General features: G+C 46.3%; 1 protein-coding gene across 1 annotated transcript in view; it reads right to left on the reverse strand.

Moving 5' to 3' along the window:
* Positions 1-19,457, reverse strand: part of SPG7 (SPG7, paraplegin matrix AAA peptidase subunit) — a 38,870-nt gene that overhangs the window by 8,562 nt on the left and 10,851 nt on the right. The window contains exons 4-11 of the mRNA XM_023537701.1: positions 19,191-19,291; positions 17,001-17,323; positions 14,066-14,205; positions 12,649-12,751; positions 11,277-11,402; positions 10,752-10,914; positions 10,199-10,372; positions 267-521 (exon numbers count right to left, since the gene is read on the reverse strand). Coding sequence (XP_023393469.1) covers positions 267-521; positions 10,199-10,372; positions 10,752-10,914; positions 11,277-11,402; positions 12,649-12,751; positions 14,066-14,205; positions 17,001-17,323; positions 19,191-19,291 — 1,385 coding nt within the window. The remainder of the gene's footprint in view (positions 1-266; positions 522-10,198; positions 10,373-10,751; positions 10,915-11,276; positions 11,403-12,648; positions 12,752-14,065; positions 14,206-17,000; positions 17,324-19,190; positions 19,292-19,457) is intronic.

Below are 19,457 nucleotides of genomic sequence, written 5' to 3' on the forward strand. Positions count from 1 at the left end.
AACATGCACACTGGGTTCCTGCTCCCTCAGGGGCCACCACAAAGGCCCGGCCACCCAGAGGATACCCAAAAAGAGGCCTTAGACAGAGGAGGCCAGTGGGGCCGAGAGATCACCAGGGCTTCCACCTGCTTTCAGGGCAGCAGCACAGCTCGTGCTCCAAAACCATGTGGCACCAAGGACTTGAGCTGGTCAGGATGAGAATTGTGAGGCTCTCCAAACATGGGATAAGACTCAATCAAGACCAGTCTATTCAACCCCAGATGCTCAAGGATAGAGGGGAAAAAAAACGTGGGCGAACAAAAAACAAGTTGCAAAACCATAGGAAAAGTGGTAAGCTGAAGAAAGTCTGGACAGACAAGCACCACAGAGAACACACAGCGTACTGGCCATGCTGACCTGGAGAGTGGGGAGGTCAATGAAGACGTGTCGGTCCAGTCGGCCTGGCCTTAGCAGAGCATTGTCCAAAATGTCAGCTCGGTTGGTGGATGCCAGGACGATGACATGGTCAGTGGTGCCCATTCCTGAGGGAAAGACAGCAGCCTTTAGGGTGGGGGCCCCTAACACAGTGGCCTTCTCCACGGGGTCCTCTTTCAGAACACAGGACAGGAGAGATTTCTCGCCAGAGTACACGAGAAAAATCCACAATCAATCCTTCCCTGGGAGCTTTCCACTGAGATCATCACAAGAGCAAGAACTCGCTGGTTTTACTTCCTCAGAAGCAAAATTGCAGATGGGAACCTGGCTCTGCTGCCCAAGGCCATCCTCTAAGCCCACACAGCACCCCTGGAGGGAACCGCTAACAGGGCCGACCCGGGAGCAAGGGCACTCCTCTCATCCTCGCTGCACTTCCTTGGGCCAAAGTGACGGCCACGGAACAGCTAGGACATTCTACCTCTACAACTTGGTCTGAGGGCCTGGGTTTTCTGCCCCAGGTTTCTCACACGAGAATTCAAAAGCAAGTCCAGGAACCATACCAATGGCCCAGACCTACAACTGCAAAAACACGTTTGTGAAGCAACCAGCAAAATGAGCCTGACTAGCTATTAGATGATACGAAGAACTTATTTTTAATTTAAGTTATATATTGTGATATTTCTCTGAATATAGAAAAATACATTCAGAGCATATAAGATTCAGAGCATGTAAGATCCAGAACTTTGGGTTTGCTTTAAAATAACCCACTAGGGAGGAGGAACAGACAGAGAGGTGTGCATGGACTAGGGCTGGCCAAGTACTGACAAGCCTGAAGCTGACCTGAGACACAGGGGCTCACTGTACGTTTCTGCTGGGGAGTATGTTTGAAAAGTTCCATAACACGAAGTTTTAAAAATAAAGATACCATGATTTATCTTTTCCTAACTTAAAAAATCCCTAATAAATTGACATAGACAAATACAATTTTAAATCATGTACAAAGACTTAACAGAAGTGAAATTTTAAAGAAATATTACAAAATTAAACCCTGAGAGTGTGTTAGGCACTGCTACCTCATAGCAGCTTGTCATTCATTCCACTCTAGGATCCCACGACAGTGACAAGGAACCTGGTCAAATGCACCAGCTCAGGGAGGATGCCCACCTCACTGAGGGACTGACATGTGTCACTGACAAGCAGCTACCAGGACAGACCAAACCACACCCCATTTCCAAGGAAATCACTCCAGAACTTCAAAGAAACATCTCTGGAAGAGGCAGCCTCGCTCTCCTCCAGGTCTGCACTGTGGAATGGGATCAGCCAAGTCCCGTCCTGTTCGCGTGTCAAGAGTGGAGAGTGTCTTAAAATCACCCTGACTTTTGAAACAAAATCATAAACAAGAGCAAGTACCACCTGGCACTTGCAACATGTCAGCCCCTCTGCTCTATTTGCTCGCACTCCATTTCAGGAAAAGTGAAACTCTGACATAGGAAACGAGGTGGCTGGAGGGAGGCGCCCTGGGCAGAGGCAGCTTCACTCCCCAGGAGCTCCTCGGTGTGGGGTGGTGGCGGAGAGAGACCCTACACCACGCATTGCAGACTGCTAGTTGAGAAGGCCTGTCAAGCCTCAACGCTCACATTTCTGAAATGCCTTCCTTCCACAGGTCAAAGCTGTTAACACAGAAACCTAAAGTTATATACACAGTGAAAAAACGTTGAAAAATAGTAGGAACAGTGGTTGCAGAAGAAAAACAACAGCAGGGCAAGGGTGGACGCCATGTTAGTGAGCGCCAATCAGAAAGGAGAACAGTGACACTCAAAGCTCTGCTACCACAAGTCACCTAGACATCCCTGTAGAACCCACCCCTCACTCCCGGACCTGGTCTTACGGACCACAGGGTGCAGACCTCATGGGGTTTTGGTTTTGAAACTTTGTATTTTGACATAGTTACAGATACACAGCAAGTTGCAAAAACAATGCAAAAAAGTCCCCTGCCCTGTTCCCCAGGTGGCACGTTAAGTAACTACAGTGCAATGTCAAAACCAGGAAACCCACACTGCCCAGTCCGCTGGCCATATTTGACGTAAGCAGTCTTAACACACACTTGTTTCTCTGTGTGTACCTCATTCTCTGCAAGAGATTCCGGTAACTTCCACCATGATCCAGGCAGATTCCACCACTACGAAGACCTCCCTCTACAGTCACGCCCCTCCCCTTCCACTTTTTTAGCCTCTGGTAACCACTAATCTGTTCTCCATCTCTAGAATTTTGTCATTTTGACAGTCTTATATAAATCGAATCACACAATATACAGCCTTATGAGGTTGGCTTTTTTTCACTCAGCATAATTCCTTTGAAATCTATCCAGGCACTTGTGTAAGAACCACTAGTTCCTTTTTATTGCTGCATGGGAACCATGATAAGAACATATCAGAGCTTAACTACGTACCCGCTGAAGGACATCTAAGTTGTTTCAAGTTGTCAGCTATTACAAATAAATGAACGTTGCTGCGCAGGTGTTTTGTGTAAACATTTCTCCAGGATGAGCACCCAGGAGCGTGTCATATGGTAAGTGTATGTTTAATTTTTTCAGAAACTGCCAGACTGTTCCCTAGAGAGACTACACATTTCACATTCCCACTGGCAGTGTAGGAGATCCAATTCCTTCACATCCTCACCGGCATGTGGTGTTGCCTCAATTTTTACTCTAGCTATCCTACCAGAAGAGTGTTTGTATCCATATTTCAGCAGAATTATTTGGTAGATATGAACAAGCTTATTCTGAAAATTACATGAAAAGGCAAAGGAAGGAGAGTGTTTCAACATTGTTGGTTGAGAAGAATGAAATGAGAAGACTCGCTCCACCTCTGTTGAGACTCTCTGGGCAGCTGTGTGGGGTGGTACAGCACGGACTCGAACACCAACAGGCAGACCAGAGCTCACATACACCAGCTGAGCTCCGACAAAGGTGCGAAAGCAATTCCGTAGAGGAAGAGCAGTGTTGCTGGAGCAACTGGACGCCCATAGGCAGAAAAATCAACCACGACCAAAACTCACACCTTATACATGGATTAACGTAAAATAGATCCTAGATTAAAATGGAAAAGACCATGTGAATGGAAACTGGGGTTTCCTATTTTCTAAGGACTCTATGCAGAACCGGAGTTCACATCCTCTCACGCTTTCCAGCACAGGGCATTAGACGGATTGCAGGGTGGCACTCAGTGCAAAGCCCTGTTCCTGCCAATCGAACTGTAAAGAGGTGACTGCCTATAGGTTTTTTGACTGTGCCCAGTGCTCTCTCAGATGCAGGTGCCCTTCCCATGTGGTCTGGCAGTCCTGCAGGGCCTGCCCTGCCTGACCTATGAGGTGGGGACTTCTCTTCCTCGGTGAGCTTTTCCCACGGCCGGCACAGCATCTGCTCCGTGCTCTGTACTTCAATGAATAGAAACTGCTCTTCCCCAAGAAGAAACAAAGACTCCTCAGACACAGCTGAAGGACTGAGAATGCTCGGCTGTGTCTATGCACAAAGGAACTTGTTTGCCACTGGCCTAGACCAACAAGAGGTCTTCAGTCGGAGATTCTGGGCACAAGCAAATCCTGAGGCGGAAGCAGCTCCTTTCATGGCAGCATAGAGAGGTTCAGCTCAGAGGAAGATGCCATCTGGTAAGTGCTTCCTGGTGGGCTCAAGTCTGCCCGAAAAGGTGGCCTCTGTCTTCAGTGCAAAAAAATATATAAGCAGAAAGAGACGTACAGTACTTCCCATGGTCCTGAGCGCTCAGTCACAGCGACAGCCAGTGAGAGGCTCTGCATTTGAGCCTCTTCATAAACACCAGGAATGACATTCTGTCACACACAGAAGGGCATAGTACCACAGGTGAGGGCATGCACTTTAACCTGATTTTGACATCAGAAAACCATGGCTTAGAGAAGACGGGACCAGCGTGAATGCTTGCAGAGTCCTTCCACAGTCCACAAGCACGCCTGTGGTCCAAGGCTTGGGTGGGCGTCTATAGGAGCCGAAGGACAAACGTGGACATCATTGCACACAGCAGGGCAGTGGGAACTTACGACACATCAGGTTTGGATGGCTAACTAATTGTCTGATGACTTTTAAAAGGCTGCTCTCCCCTTTGTCCACTGAGTATCACAAAGGTTACTCATTCTTTAAAAGAGACAACCAGAAGCCATCGAGATGTGGCACTTCTGATAGCAGAGTCATCACGTACACAATGCTGGGTCCCAGCATGGTTGGTCACAGCTGACAGCAGACCTCAGGCTCCGGTACCTTCAGGCCCAGCCCATCTGCCCACCTGACCCACCAATGGCCAAAACCTCAGGGGTCATTCAGAATCGTTCAGGATTACAAAATCACCAATAGAAGCAATCACCAAAGCCACATTGAAGGTGACACACCACTAAGAGATTATGGAAAGTGGTTCAAAAGAGAAGAAATTCAATATGGTTTCTTAAAAGTTGGAGACCCAGAGGATAACTTTTTCAACTATAAAAGAGAGCCTCGTTTGAAAAGCAGGTCTCACTCTCCACAGAGGGGCACTCACTGGAAAAACATTCAGAACGGGTCTGGCATACCCGCCCCCAGGGGAGGGGTCTGGCACACCCAGCCCCAGGGGAGGGGTCTCTGGAACCTGGCCTGAAAAGTGCTCTCGCAGGGCCCCCATCTCTGAGGGTGTCTCTCTCGACATCTCTAAGACACCAAGGTCTTTGGAAAATTTCTTCCCAGGAAAATCTGCTCTTCATGTGGAAGGTGGCTCTTCAGATCTTGATTGTTTGGGCCATAAATAGTTTGTGAGCAAATGCTGATAGACAGCTGGATGAAAGACAGAGACAGGACACAGGAGGTCTGCAAGGCAGCTCTAGAGGGAACCGTTCTTGTGGCTTAACAACGCAGCCCCTTCCTCAGCTTTGTTACAAATTACACTTTGATTTTAAACCCAGAGAGCTTTCAGAGCTTACAAAATGCTTCCACATGAATCAGTCCATCTGAACCGCTCAACAATATGTAGGCTTTTTTTCACTCAGCATAATTCCTTTGAAATCTATCCAGGCACTTGTGTAAGAACCACTAGTTCCTTTTTATTGCTGCATGGGAACCATGATAAGAACATATCAGAGCTTAACTACGTACCCGCTGAAGGACATCTAAGTTGTTTCAAGTTGTCAGCTATTACAAATAAATGAACGTTGCTGCGCAGGTGTTTTGTGTAAACATTTCTCCAGGATGAGCACCCAGGAGCGTGTCATATGGTAAGTGTATGTTTAATTTTTTCAGAAACTGCCAGACTGTTCCCTAGAGAGACTACACATTTCACATTCCCACTGGCAGTGTAGGAGATCCAATTCCTTCACATCCTCACCGGCATGTGGTGTTGCCTCAATTTTTACTCTAGCTATCCTACCAGAAGAGTGTTTGTATCCATATTTCAGCAGAATTATTTGGTAGATATGAACAAGCTTATTCTGAAAATTACATGAAAAGGCAAAGGAAGGAGAGTGTTTCAACATTGTTGGTTGAGAAGAATGAAATGGGAAGACTCGCTCCACCTCTGTTGAGACTCTCTGGGCAGCTGTGTGGGGTGGTACAGCACGGACTCGAACACCAACAGGCAGACCAGAGCTCACATACACCAGCTGAGCTCCGACAAAGGTGCGAAAGCAATTCCGTAGAGGAAGAGCAGTGTTGCTGGAGCAACTGGACGCCCATAGGCAGAAAAATCAACCACGACCAAAACTCACGCCTTATACATGGATTAACGTAAAATAGATCCTAGATTAAAATGGAAAAGACCATGTGAATGGAAACTGGGGTTTCCTATTTTCTAAGGACTCTATGCAGAACCGGAGTTCACATCCTCTCACGCTTTCCAGCACAGGGCATTAGACGGATTGCAGGGTGGCACTCAGTGCAAAGCCCTGTTCCTGCCAATCGAACTGTAAAGAGGTGACTGCCTATAGGTTTTTTGACTGTGCCCAGTGCTCTCTCAGATGCAGGTGCCCTTCCCATGTGGTCTGGCAGTCCTGCAGGGCCTGCCCTGCCTGACCTATGAGGTGGGGACTTCTCTTCCTCGGTGAGCTTTTCCCACGGCCGGCACAGCATCTGCTCCGTGCTCTGTACTTCAATGAATAGAAACTGCTCTTCCCCAAGAAGAAACAAAGACTCCTCAGACACAGCTGAAGGACTGAGAATGCTCGGCTGTGTCTATGCACAAAGGAACTTGTTTGCCACTGGCCTAGACCAACAAGAGGTCTTCAGTCGGAGATTCTGGGCACAAGCAAATCCTGAGGCGGAAGCAGCTCCTTTCATGGCAGCATAGAGAGGTTCAGCTCAGAGGAAGATGCCATCTGGTAAGTGCTTCCTGGTAGGCTCAAGTCTGCCCGAAAAGGTGGCCTCTGTCTTCAGTGCAAAAAAATATATAAGCAGAAAGAGACGTACAGTACTTCCCATGGTCCTGAGCGCTCAGTCACAGCGACAGCCAGTGAGAGGCTCTGCATTTGAGCCTCTTCATAAACACCAGGAATGACATTCTGTCACACACAGAAGGGCATAGTACCACAGGTGAGGGCATGCACTTTAACCTGATTTTGACATCAGAAAACCATGGCTTAGAGAAGACGGGACCAGCGTGAATGCTTGCAGAGTCCTTCCACAGTCCACAAGCACGCCTGTGGTCCAAGGCTTGGGTGGGCGTCTATAGGAGCCGAAGGACAAACGTGGACATCATTGCACACAGCAGGGCAGTGGGAACTTAACGACGCATCAGGTTTGGATGGCTAACTAATTGTCTGATGACTTTTAAAAGACTGCTCTCCCCTTTGTCCACTGAGTATCACAAAGGTTACTCATTCTTTAAAAGAGACAACCAGAAGCCATCGAGATGTGGCACTTCTGATAGCAGAGTCATCACGTACACAATGCTGGGTCCCAGCATGGTTGGTCACAGCTGACAGCAGACCTCAGGCTCCGGTACCTTCAGGCCCAGCCCATCTGCCCACCTGACCCACCAATGGCCAAAACCTCAGGGGTCATTCAGAATCGTTCAGGATTACAAAATCACCAATAGAAGCAATCACCAAAGCCACATTGAAGGTGACACACCACTAAGAGATTATGGAAAGTGGTTCAAAAGAGAAGAAATTCAATATGGTTTCTTAAAAGTTGGAGACCCAGAGGATAACTTTTTCAACTATAAAAGAGAGCCTCGTTTGAAAAGCAGGTCTCACTCTCCACAGAGGGGCACTCACTGGAAAAACATTCAGAACGGGTCTGGCATACCCGCCCCCAGGGGAGGGGTCTGGCACACCCAGCCCCAGGGGAGGGGTCTCTGGAACCTGGCCTGAAAAGTGCTCTCGCAGGGCCCCCATCTCTGAGGGTGTCTCTCTCGACATCTCTAAGACACCAAGGTCTTTGGAAAATTTCTTCCCAGGAAAATCTGCTCTTCATGTGGAAGGTGGCTCTTCAGATCTTGATTGTTTGGGCCATAAATAGTTTGTGAGCAAATGCTGATAGACAGCTGGATGAAAGACAGAGACAGGACACAGGAGGTCTGCAAGGCAGCTCTAGAGGGAACCGTTCTTGTGGCTTAACAACGCAGCCCCTTCTCCTCAGCTTTGTTACAAATTACACTTTGATTTTAAACCCAGAGAGCTTTCAGAGCTTACAAAATGCTTCCACATGAATCAGTCCATCTGAACCGCTCAACAATATATAAGGAAAGGCCTTGCATTGCCCACCTGCAGCCATCTCAGTCTAAATCTCAGCACCAGGGACAAGGCGTGGTAATGCCGCAAGCAGTGACAGGCAAAGAGACTGCTGTGTTGTTCCTGCCCCAAATGCCCAACTCCATCTAACTCTGAGAACACAGCACAACATCACAGTGGGGATGTCCTTTAACAAGAGTGGACTGTAAAACTGTCATGGTCACAAAGATACAGAAACAGTCCTAGGCTGAAGAAGATCAAGGAGACAGGACAACTAAATGCAACATGTTGACCGAATGGGACCAGAAAAGGTACACCTATGGGCTGAGAGGCAACTCTTGTAGACGCCCACATCCCGGTCAGCCCTCGAAACCTTGGGGGTAGGTATAAAGCAGCGGTGTCCAAACTTTTTGGCACCAGGAACCGGTGTTTCTATGAGAATCTAATGCCTGATGATCTGAAGTGGAGCTGAGGCAGTGATGCTAGCACTAGAAAGCAGCTACAAATACAGATGAAGCTTTGCCTGCTTGCTCATCGCTCCCTTCCTGCTGTGCAGCCCGGTTCCTAACAGGCCACAGACCAGTACTGGTACACGGCCTGGGGATCGGGGACCCTTGGTATAAAGGAACGCTTTGACTGCTTCAGCAATGTTTTTGTTATTCTGGAATTATTTAAAAATGAGGTTAAAAAATTCTCCCTTAGTTACACACACTCAAACTCAACTGTCTCTATGCTAGCCAACAGTTACACATCTCATACGGTAAGAATATTTTAAAAGGGAAAATACTATACAAATTAATGGTTCTCTTAGAACCAAAAATACATTGAAAGAAAAGTGCTTCCCTTATCTATAATACCTAAAATACATCTAGAATTCTGATTAAAGAAAAGCTAAAAATGGATCTTACACAGCTGGGTCATAAAGAGATATTTGTATGCCCATGTTCACAGCAGGATTATTCGCAATAGCCAAAAGTATCCACCGACACATGAATGAATAAACAAAATGTGGTCTATTTATACAATGGAATAATTCAGCCTTAAAAAGGAAGGACATTCTGACACATGCAACGACACGGATGAATATTGAGGACATCGTGCTCAGGGAAATCAGCCACTCAAAACAGAATACTGTATAATTCCACTTATATGAGGTCCCTAAAGTGGTCAAATTCAGAGACAAAGGAGAAGGATGGGAGCCAGGGGCTGGGGGAGTGGAATGGGAAGTTAGTGTGTAATAGGGACAGAGTTTCAGTTTGAGATAATGAGAAAGTTCTGGATATGGATGGTGGTTATGGTTGCACAACAATAAAAATGTACTCTGCCACTGAACTGTACACTGAAAAATGGTAAATTTTGTTATATATATTTTACCACAATAAAAATAAACATAGATCTATACACATAAAAAGAGGATCTTACAAAAGTAGTTCAAAAGAAAACAATGACCTTTACTGGGTCATTTCCATTAAAAAGAAAAAGGAATTGTGTGGAAGCCAGTCCAGAGGTCATTTTCTAAAGTAGCAAACCCAGAACCTCCCTCAATGTGACAGATGCATCAGTGTCCATGAATGTCCTGCTCCATCCTCCAGCTGGGTCACTTTTCAACCAGGCAGCATATAGAGACACACACACAACAGCACAATCAACTAGACTCATTCAAGACTGAAGAACATCATCACAGCCTGACCTGCCACTTGTATTCCTACTTGTTTTTCTTTTTCTTTTTTGTTTTTTATTTTTTCACTATTACCTTTTTTAAAAATTAAAAAAACGCTTCTTGAGTGCAGTAAGATGATAAGTAGTTCTTAAACTGACCTTGTTTCTAGTTATTATCCGCTAGACGATGGTGCTTTATGTGCTGTTATCACCCTCACCTGTGGCAGGTGGTAAGGCAGAGAAACAGCACAGACCAGTGATTGGAGAAAAATAAAATGCCTATGAGTATTAGTGGAAGGTTCCTGAATAACAAACATAAGCAGTGCAATCCATCTAGAAAATGACTGTTCTGAAAGAGTCGGAAGCCCTACTCCTTATACAGGGGTGGCCAGTGGCCAGCACTCACCATCCATTTCCACCAGAAGCTGGTTGAGGGTCTGCTCCTCCTCTGTGTTGGAGAAGCCGGACATGGTGGTGGAGCGCTTCTTGCCCACAGCGTCAATCTCGTCAATGTAGACGATGCAGGGGGCCCGGGCGCGGGCTTCTTTGAAGAGGCTCCGCACACGGGCAGCACCGAGGCCTGAGAGGACCAGGGAGCAGATAGATGATGGAAGATGAACTACTCTTGGGCCAGTGACCAGAGCTGTCCACTATGGGTGATGAAATCTCAGCCAAGTGTCCTCTCGTGCAAACAGAGCCAGGCCCTGTCCCAGCAGAGGTCACCCTGGAGGACGCTCACCCTCCTGGACTCCCAAGGCCACAAGTAGACACAGCTTCAAAGAACATCAGCATCCAATTCTCTACATAAACGCATTTTCTGTAATATGGGTTTCACTTTTTTCCTCCTCTATTCTCCCCATTTCCTCATCAATTCAGCCACCCGAGGGAGGACGTGAGAAAGGCCTATCCTGAACATATGATCAGGTGAGCCTGTCTGCAGCCTCCTAAGCAATGCCTACCTCCAATGACCTCCACGAATTCTGGGCCAGCCATTGCCAAGAAAGGCACCTGGGCCTCCGTCGCCACTGCCTTGGCCAGCAGTGTCTTCCCACAGCCAGGGGGCCCGAGCAACAGTGCGCCCTTCGGAACTTTTGCACCAAGCTGAAGGAAGCGCTCTGGGCTCTAGAAAAGCAGCAGATAATGTGACACTGACCAAAGGTGTTCCAGAGAGAATTTTCAAGAAATAACACCTACGAAGGTCAGCTCATGTACTGACATGAATCAGCTACGGTATACACGACTCTGGGAAAAGCTGGTATCCCAGATGGCTCCAGTGTGATCAGTGATGGACTCCCAGCCCTTCTGCTGGTCAACAACTGTGCATTTGACCTGTGGTGCCCGTTTAACAGGCACCAGCACGTGGAGCACATGCATGTCCGCTCCTCAGCAGAGGGAGTTCCCATGCAATGCACACATCTGATCAGTGTAGCTCTCCCCTCTGGGGGAGCATTCATGCCCATATTCTGCTGGGTGCGTAAGCTCACCTTCAGATAATCTACAAACTCTTTGACTTCCAGTTTGGCTTCGTGCATTCCTGCCACGTCTTTGAAGCTGATTCCCTTCCCCATCTTGCCATCCACAATTGTGAAACGAGCCATTTTAAGCTGATTCTGGGCAGAAAGAACAAAGGGCAGAGCATTGTGAACTCTTAGAGCTAGAAGATGAGCACCCCGGTACTGGCTCCCCATCCTGCCCCTGCATGCACACCTTCCCTCCGCAAGCAGCCCAAACCCTCTCCACTCATGAAGACAGGAAACAGCTAAGGACACATTTCAGACATACAAAAAGAAATGTTTGTTTTACATCATTAACAGTAAAAAGACTGTCTAGCATCTAGCAATTTGCTTAAAAATAAAAAAAGCCTAAAACTCCTCCACATATACTAGGTAATTTAACAATGTCTTTTGCATAAACTATCATATATTTCTATATCATTTTCCCCATTACTGTGTAATTTATTTGTCTGATTATAAAAGTAACGGAATAACACTCAGTTCTGGGGAGTCTTGGTAGGAATGTTAATTGGTAAATTTCCAGAGAACAATCAAGCAAGACAGATAAAGGTCTTAGTGAGATGTGTTAAACTTCAGCCAGTCTACTTTTAGGAAGGCGCTATAGGCAAATAAGATAGGTGCATGTGCATGGAATTCATCAGAGTATTACTTAAACATGATAAAATAAACAGCCAAAAATGTGCAAGAGTTATCAAATTGAGTAAAATATGGTAGAACCCCACGAGACACCATGCTGCTATTAAAAGTAAGGGTGTAAGTTTCGAGCTACAGAGGAATACAGTCTCAGGCTAAGTGGAAACAAGGAGGTGACACTCTGTGTCCCTGCCCTATTACGGTTCCCAAGGAGGGAGCAGGAGGTACTCTCTGCAGACTTGTTCCCACCTCCCCCACCCTTCTGCTGATGTGGCCAACTGGCCACAAACAACCTGAAGGAAGGGGAATTGCATGTTCTGATGAATGACACAACAATAGAATAATAGTTTTAAAGTGTATTATGGATGTCCTTTTAAAAATAACTTTTAAAATTTCTCAGTGTCTTAGCTACTAATGCCCAGCTGATGCTGAAAACTGCAGAATAAGCTGCCCTATAAACTCCCTTGGCTCAGCCACCCCACCATTCAGGGGGAGGGGCCCTCAGTTAAAGTTGGTTACTATACACCCTCCAGTCAACCAAACAGAAGGAAAGATGAGCTGCCAAAATATGACTCCCAGCTGGCCTCTGCAACAGGTTAATTTTCACGGTATACTTATTCTGTTGTTTACAGGAAAAGTATTCAGCCAGAACAAATAGAGAAAAATTCTAAATCTACAAGTTCAGTGAGATGTAATTTGTACAACTTACAAAAGCACTGAATCCTCCTTCCCGTCCTGTCATTCCAGCCAGACGGAAAACATACCACAGAATGGCCAGGCCCACCGCTGTCATCCCCAAGGCGTAGAGGGCACTAGTGGGAGAAAGAGAGGCAGTTACAGGCTCAAAAGTGGCCACCAGAAAGCTGGCAGTCATGTCTAACAAAGTCAGGGACATTTCATAGATAAGAAAAGCAACCCTTCCCTTAAGAGTAATGTGTAGAACAAATGGTCATGTCCAGTTCTCACCAATCATCCTCTTTCACAAAGTTTTCCCAAGCTGTCTGGAGTGGGGAAACACTGGAGATACAGTATCTAACGACAGCATAAAGCCAGAATAGCTGACATCGCACACTCACCCCGTTATCTAGAGCAGTGGTCCTCAACTTTTTTGGCACCAGGGACCAGTGCTCCTATGAGAATCTAATGCTTGATGATCTGAGGTGGAGCTGAGGCAGTGATGCCAGCACTGGGGAGCAGCTGCAAGTACAGATGAAGATTTGCTCACTTGCCAGCCGCTCACCTCCTGTTGTGTGGCTTGGTTCCTAACAAGCCATGGGCTGGTACCTGTCCATGGCCCAGGGGTTAAGAACCCCTGATCTAGAGCCTTGTGATAATTAACAAGCCAACAAGAGTAGGTTTTCACATTTGATATATTTTGTTTCCAAAAGTAGACTGTTAATTTCGGTTAGTAAGGCAGAACAGAATAAGCCTAGAATAAAGAATACACCCTAGGGTGTCAGCCCTCCACATGAAGAAGAAAAGTTGCCCCCTGCCCTGTACCCCCGTCATTCCTACAACAAACCAGAGGTGCAGCTTCAGAGCCCTGAGCCTTCGGGAGCCAATGGGCTGTAGAATTTATAAACCCATCATTTCATAGGTGTGCTTGCCAGTCACTGGCATTCTGCGTCTTATCAGAATTACAAAGCATGTCCACGAGTCAACAGTAAACCTCTTTGCACACAGCTTTCAGCCACTGTTGGTCCCAGTGTGAAGTCAGAACCCCAACTGTGCTGACTGATCTGCTCCCACTAAGGAGTCTGCAGGCACAGAGCCCGTGGGCCCCACGTGGTCTCTGTTTCTCTCTGCAACATGAAACCGAGAATTTCTGCTGGACATCTGTGTTTCTCCCTTTTCTATTCCATTTTCCTATTTGTAGAAGAAAGCAACCCCACAATATGCTAAATTCAGAAATGGAAGAGCAACTAAAGAAAGTGACTAAAACGAATTCCAACAGCCTCACACACTTCCCTTTCCCAGCTTTATGTCATCTACCCTCAGGTTTATTTACACTCCCACAGGGGGTCTAGGTAACTGTAATTAACTGAGGTTTTCGTTTGTGGTTTGTTTCTCACATTACAAAACCAAGCTTTGTTCAGTTCAGGAGCCAACAAAAATGATCAACATACTTTCCAAAGAATCCTGTACGTTTATAAGAAACCGGGATCCTATCCTTGCCTTCGATATTCAGCTCATCTTCAGCAGCTCGAAGCTTCTCTTCAAATTTGTCGATATTTGCCACCTGCATTCGGTACATCAAGGCAAGCCTCTGGGGGCAGAAGGCAGAAGAAACTGAGAGTGACGAACAGGACAGACTGCAGATCCCTCAAATATACAGATGTCATTCAGAAACCACTTCCAAGTCTAAAGAGCTTTAGTTTTCTCAAACACAATTACAACAAAATTTCAATAGATATGTTTTCTCTATTTTCACTAATAGGAACATTTTAAGAAAACGAAGGTGTGTACATTTTAAACTCAACACCCTGCCTCACTCAGCCATGTGTGCAGAGCACAGAGACACAGTGACAAGCCCACAGTACTGGACTGGGTATGCGCAGTCCATTTAACTAAGAAATTCAAGTGCTGTGTTTAACCACTGGCTGAATCTGAAATTCAATTAAAGGGATGTCTTTTTGCTCAGTAAACCTTTCCTGAATAGAGAAGAGAGTAAGAAGAGTGACAGGACAAGTTTCCTGAAGTGAAATAACCACCTCCCCCAGGTACAGAGGCTTCAGAGAAGGAGACCCAACACCAGGCCAGGAGTCCACACTGGATCCCCCAAGTCCCTTCTCAATGAGTTGATCTGGTCACAGGGATCAGTCGTTCCTGGGCTACTGTGAAGCCTCCAAAGAACAAACATCTACGCAACCTACAAAAGGCAGAAGCACAAGTGGGGCAGTCCTTCTCCTTCCCGCCAGCATGCACTGTGTCGCACCAGGCCAACCTCATTTTCCTAAGAGCCTGGTCCACACAATGTCCATAGTTAAACTGTTCCAAGCTCAGATTCTAAACACACTTAGAATTTAAACTGAGCAACCAGATTTCCGCCTGGCTCTTAAGAGTCTCAGACTTCTTGCAGAATGACTGTCACTAGGAGAGAGCAGCCAGCCAGAATCCACCTTGTGGGGTAACAGGCCAGGTAGAGACACGGACAAGAGGACCCACCAGTTACAAAACAGTGACCATGATCTGTGCCACAGTATCCGGTGGCCTTGGTTGCCAGGTTAACCTAATGGACTCCATATGTTTGATCTAGACTTCTTCAATGCTTCGATCACTTACACCTGGCCTGGTGGTATAACTAGAATCACCAATTTGCACAGAAGGAGAAAACGTAGAAATGACTCTTTTTCTAAATCAAGATCCAAGAGCACAATGTACGTCTCCAGAAGCCAACTCAACTCCCACATTCTCTGTAAAGTTTTCTCTGGTCACCTGGGCCTGAATCATCCATTCACTTACACAAGGCCCTGCACTGCTCATTTCTGAAGTGCGCTAGAATTTAACTTTTACTGTTTAGCAGACTATGTGTTGATCTTATCACCCTATCTAAATTACAAGCCCTTGTACACTGACAGTCAGCTGTAAACACTGTGCTGCACCCACAGCCAAGCATGCTCAGGCAGGACAAGCACTCCACTGCCAACCCAACCCTATTCAAAAAAAACAGAGCGGAGACTGCAGTGTGCATAGGGTGTGCTCTGGGATACCACGCGATTCTATAATCCATGGAAAGGAGTCAACCCATGTTCCGGGTGAGCAGAGTGAATCAAAGCCAGAATGTCTGTCTCCCAGCATGGAGAAAGGGGCATGATTTTACCTGGTCTAGTTTTTCCACCGTCCAAACTTTTAACAAAAAAAAATGGAAAGAGGAGGTACAGGGGAGGTAGACAGGGGGAAAATAATTTAAATAATTTCTTCAATTAAAAAAACTAATAAAAATTTTAAAAAATGGAAAGAAACTAAAGAAACATGAAAATTAAACATAAGTTATGATCCTTGACTGGATCCTGGATCAAAATACTAAAAAAAAAAAAAAAAACAGCTCTTAAGGCTAATACAGAAGAAACTGAGAAACATGAACAGGGAAAGTGCTTTAGAAAATGTCCTGGTATCAGTGTTACCTTTCTTGGGCCTAACGATGGTGCTGCGGTTACCGGAGAATAAGGAGGAGGGAATCAGAGATTGGAGAGTGATTCATTTTCACACCAGGGTTTTCACATAGCTGAGCTTTTGGGGCCTAGTTTCCATGCGCCCCACCTCACTTTCCAGCAGTGCCAGAAGACTAGGCCACTGTCACTAGGGTGTGTCCGTTCCTCCCCATCTTTCATGCCCAACCTACGTGGTACGAAAGCCCACTTCACCCCTCTGCCCCCTCTGCAGGGTCTGCCATCCCTCCTCTCACTGCTCACAGCTCTCCAGTTCTGAACATGCTGACATGCGCTCCGGGGGAGTAGTGGTGGCACCTGACCTGGGAAATGAGCATGGTCCCTCTCATTCCCTTTCTTTCCTGCTCCTCAAGGCCAGTCCTTGCCTGACTTTTGTCTCTTAGCCACCCCCTCCTAGTGCTCTTAGTTTCTTGTCCCCACTTCCCCGAGATATTTCTGCTTGGCCGATCCCAGTCACCTCGACTCACCTGCATCTGCCAAAGCTACCCTGTCTGCTGACCTCCAGCCAGCACCGCACTACTCGCCCAAACCGACGGAGCAAAACCTCGAAGCTGCAGGTAACCCCTCTTTCCTTAGTCCCTAGTGCCAGGGAGTCACCACTGTGGCCACTTTGTCACTACTCCCATCTCCTCCTCTCTGTACTCAGCTACCACAGCAGTTGTGGATCCCACTAGCTTCTGTCTGCAGACCATACTGCCTCTCCCCATTTCAAGCTCTATCTTAGTGGCCACTGCTCAAAAACCTTCAACAAATTCTCCTTTAAATCAAGATACTCACATCTTGTTTTAAGAAAACCTAAGACATGACAACCAAACAAATAGGGGCAGGCAGGAACTGAGTGAAAAGGGGTGTCTCTAGGTCTCTCCAAGCATGTGCCCTCGCCCTCACTCACAGGCCGCCCGAACACCACGGCTCCAGGGTATAGGTACACTTCCACCACGTCGCTCTCGGGCACCACCTGGACCCGCTGCACCTCGCCCTTGGCCAGCATCTCGTTGACAAAGTCGTTCCAGGAGATGTTGCCCCCACTGGTGCTGAGCGCATTCAGCAGGCTCATGACAACGGCGATGACAAACAAGGTGCGTAGCCGCTCGCGGTACATCTGGTCCTCCCTCTCCTTGCGCCTCCTCTCTTCTGTGAGCAGGGACCAAAGGAGTGTTAGACGCAGGCAGAAGGCCAAGCCCGCCCTCTGTGCCCTACATCCTGTCAGGAAGACTCAGCACTGAGATGGCAGTCTCTCATCTTCCATAAGATCCTGTATATTGGCCTACTTTTCAATAAAGTGATTCGAGATAAACACTAATCATAAGCCATTCAAAGTCACCAAAAGAGGTCCCACCTGCTCAGATAACAGGAAACCATTTTTAAAGTCAAAATCTTTCCTAGAACCACCATGCAGTGCAACTATACAGTAAACTCCTTCACTGAAAGCACATCTGACCTAAGCTATAATGAATTCAGGCACTCCAGGTTTCATTAGATACCAAACATCATCAACAGAGTATTTATGGCACATGTTTTTAAGTTATTAACAACAATAAAAAAAAAATACCTTTTACCAGCACCTGCCTTATGAAATAACAGAGCCCGACCCCTTTGAAGATCCCGTGTGCCCGCCCCCCAACTGCACAACCGCTATTCTGAACTAATATATCAGAATAACATTCAAATAAGTTGTATGCCATTCATCACAATAACATTTGAAAACAGTACATTTAAAGAGTGTGAGTTTAGTTTAGACATATATTGGGGACCAACTTAATTCTAGAATATTCTAGAATATTCTCAAAGACCAATTCTTTCTCTGATCCATTAGATAAATCCCCCTAAATCACATTATTCAGTTATTTATACCCTACTTAGGAGATAGACAGCTTCAGGCTCAGTTCTTGGGAATGGAAAGAAGACTCAGCCCCTGATCTTGAGACATGAGGACTCAGGCAAGGTGAGTTGACCTCAGCAGGCAGTGGACAAAAGAATGCTCCCAGAAGCGGGTAGTGAGAGAGAAACCTTTGGGGAGGGACGAGGAGCGCATGCAAGAGTCACTTCCCTTTTTCTCAGGTGAGTAATAATTCTTTAGAACCAATCTATGTCCAATATTTAATTTTCAATCTTGTTTTCTAATTAACAATGTTGACAGTCATCACACTAGCTACAGTGCACTGACCTGAATGAGTCTTAAGCCAACATCTGCCTTTCAGAGCCTTTCAATGATCATGATGTCTATTTTTGACACATTTAAGACACCAAACTTGTGAGTGAGTCCTGTGTTCCTGGCTGGGTGGCTGCAGTGCACAAATCAAGTGTCATTCCTTACTGTTCTGCACATAACGCCCCACCACAACTCATGTGTAAAGGGTCTGAAGCAATTCTGTGACTCACAAGCATTTGTTCATAAAATGTGAAGCAGGTCTACAATTTTCAAAAGATACAGCTTGGTGTTAAATAAAACAGCTTTGTACTTTAGCAAGAATTTCTAAAAAAAAAAAAAAAGCTTGGATTTGAACTCCAATAAACACCACTTCCGTTTTCTTCACAAAAGTACAATTCCTTACTGTTGAATTGTACACCTGAAACTTACTGGATCTTATTAACCAACATCACTGTAAAAAAAAAAAAAATCTTTTCAAATAAAACCCAGCCTGGTGTTCTCACACGGAGCAGTGCTCCTAGCACAGGCTGCCACCCCACGCCCTTTTATTCATTCATAAGAGTTAGCAGTTCCCATTATCATCAGCTCCTGGTAGCCACCTTTCACCTTAGAGGACAACTCAGTTCAAACTTACCCTTTTATTTCCCTCACCCTTTACATGATCATCCAGTCCCAATTCCAGAGTAGAGATGAGACTTAAGATTGCAAGTGAGGTCACTGTGAACCAGGGATGGGGGCTGGGACAGGAATTAATTGGCACACGGTAGTCCTCTTATAGGACAGTAATCTCTCATTCTCCTTCTTTAAGGCCACACGCTGTCCCCTCCTCTCCTCTGGGGGCTGCTTCTCAAGCGTGGAGACAGTGGCAACACTAACTAGGTAGGCATAGGGATGGGTTCAGCCAAGGAGTCCTGGTGCCTTCCTGCCCACCCAGAATGCCGAGTTCAGGGTAGATTCGAGATTCACTCTTTCCATGCACAGAAATGGCACCTGCTTTAAGGCAAGGGACATAGGTGCTGACAGAAGCATCTCTAAAAGGACAGGAAGGATCCAATAATCACATAGAGTTTGGGGGCAGGTGTGCTCAGGGTGAAGCAAGCACAGGTGCCTGGGCTTGCCCTAACTTTTAAGAAAGGATTCCTGCTGCTTAGACTAGAACATGCATACAACCAAGCTAGCCGTTATTCCAGAACATCC

The sequence above is a fragment of the Pteropus vampyrus genome, unplaced genomic scaffold (assembly GCF_000151845.1).
Source record: "Pteropus vampyrus isolate Shadow unplaced genomic scaffold, Pvam_2.0 Scaffold196, whole genome shotgun sequence".
In the NCBI taxonomy this organism is placed as follows: Eukaryota; Metazoa; Chordata; class Mammalia; order Chiroptera; family Pteropodidae; genus Pteropus; species Pteropus vampyrus.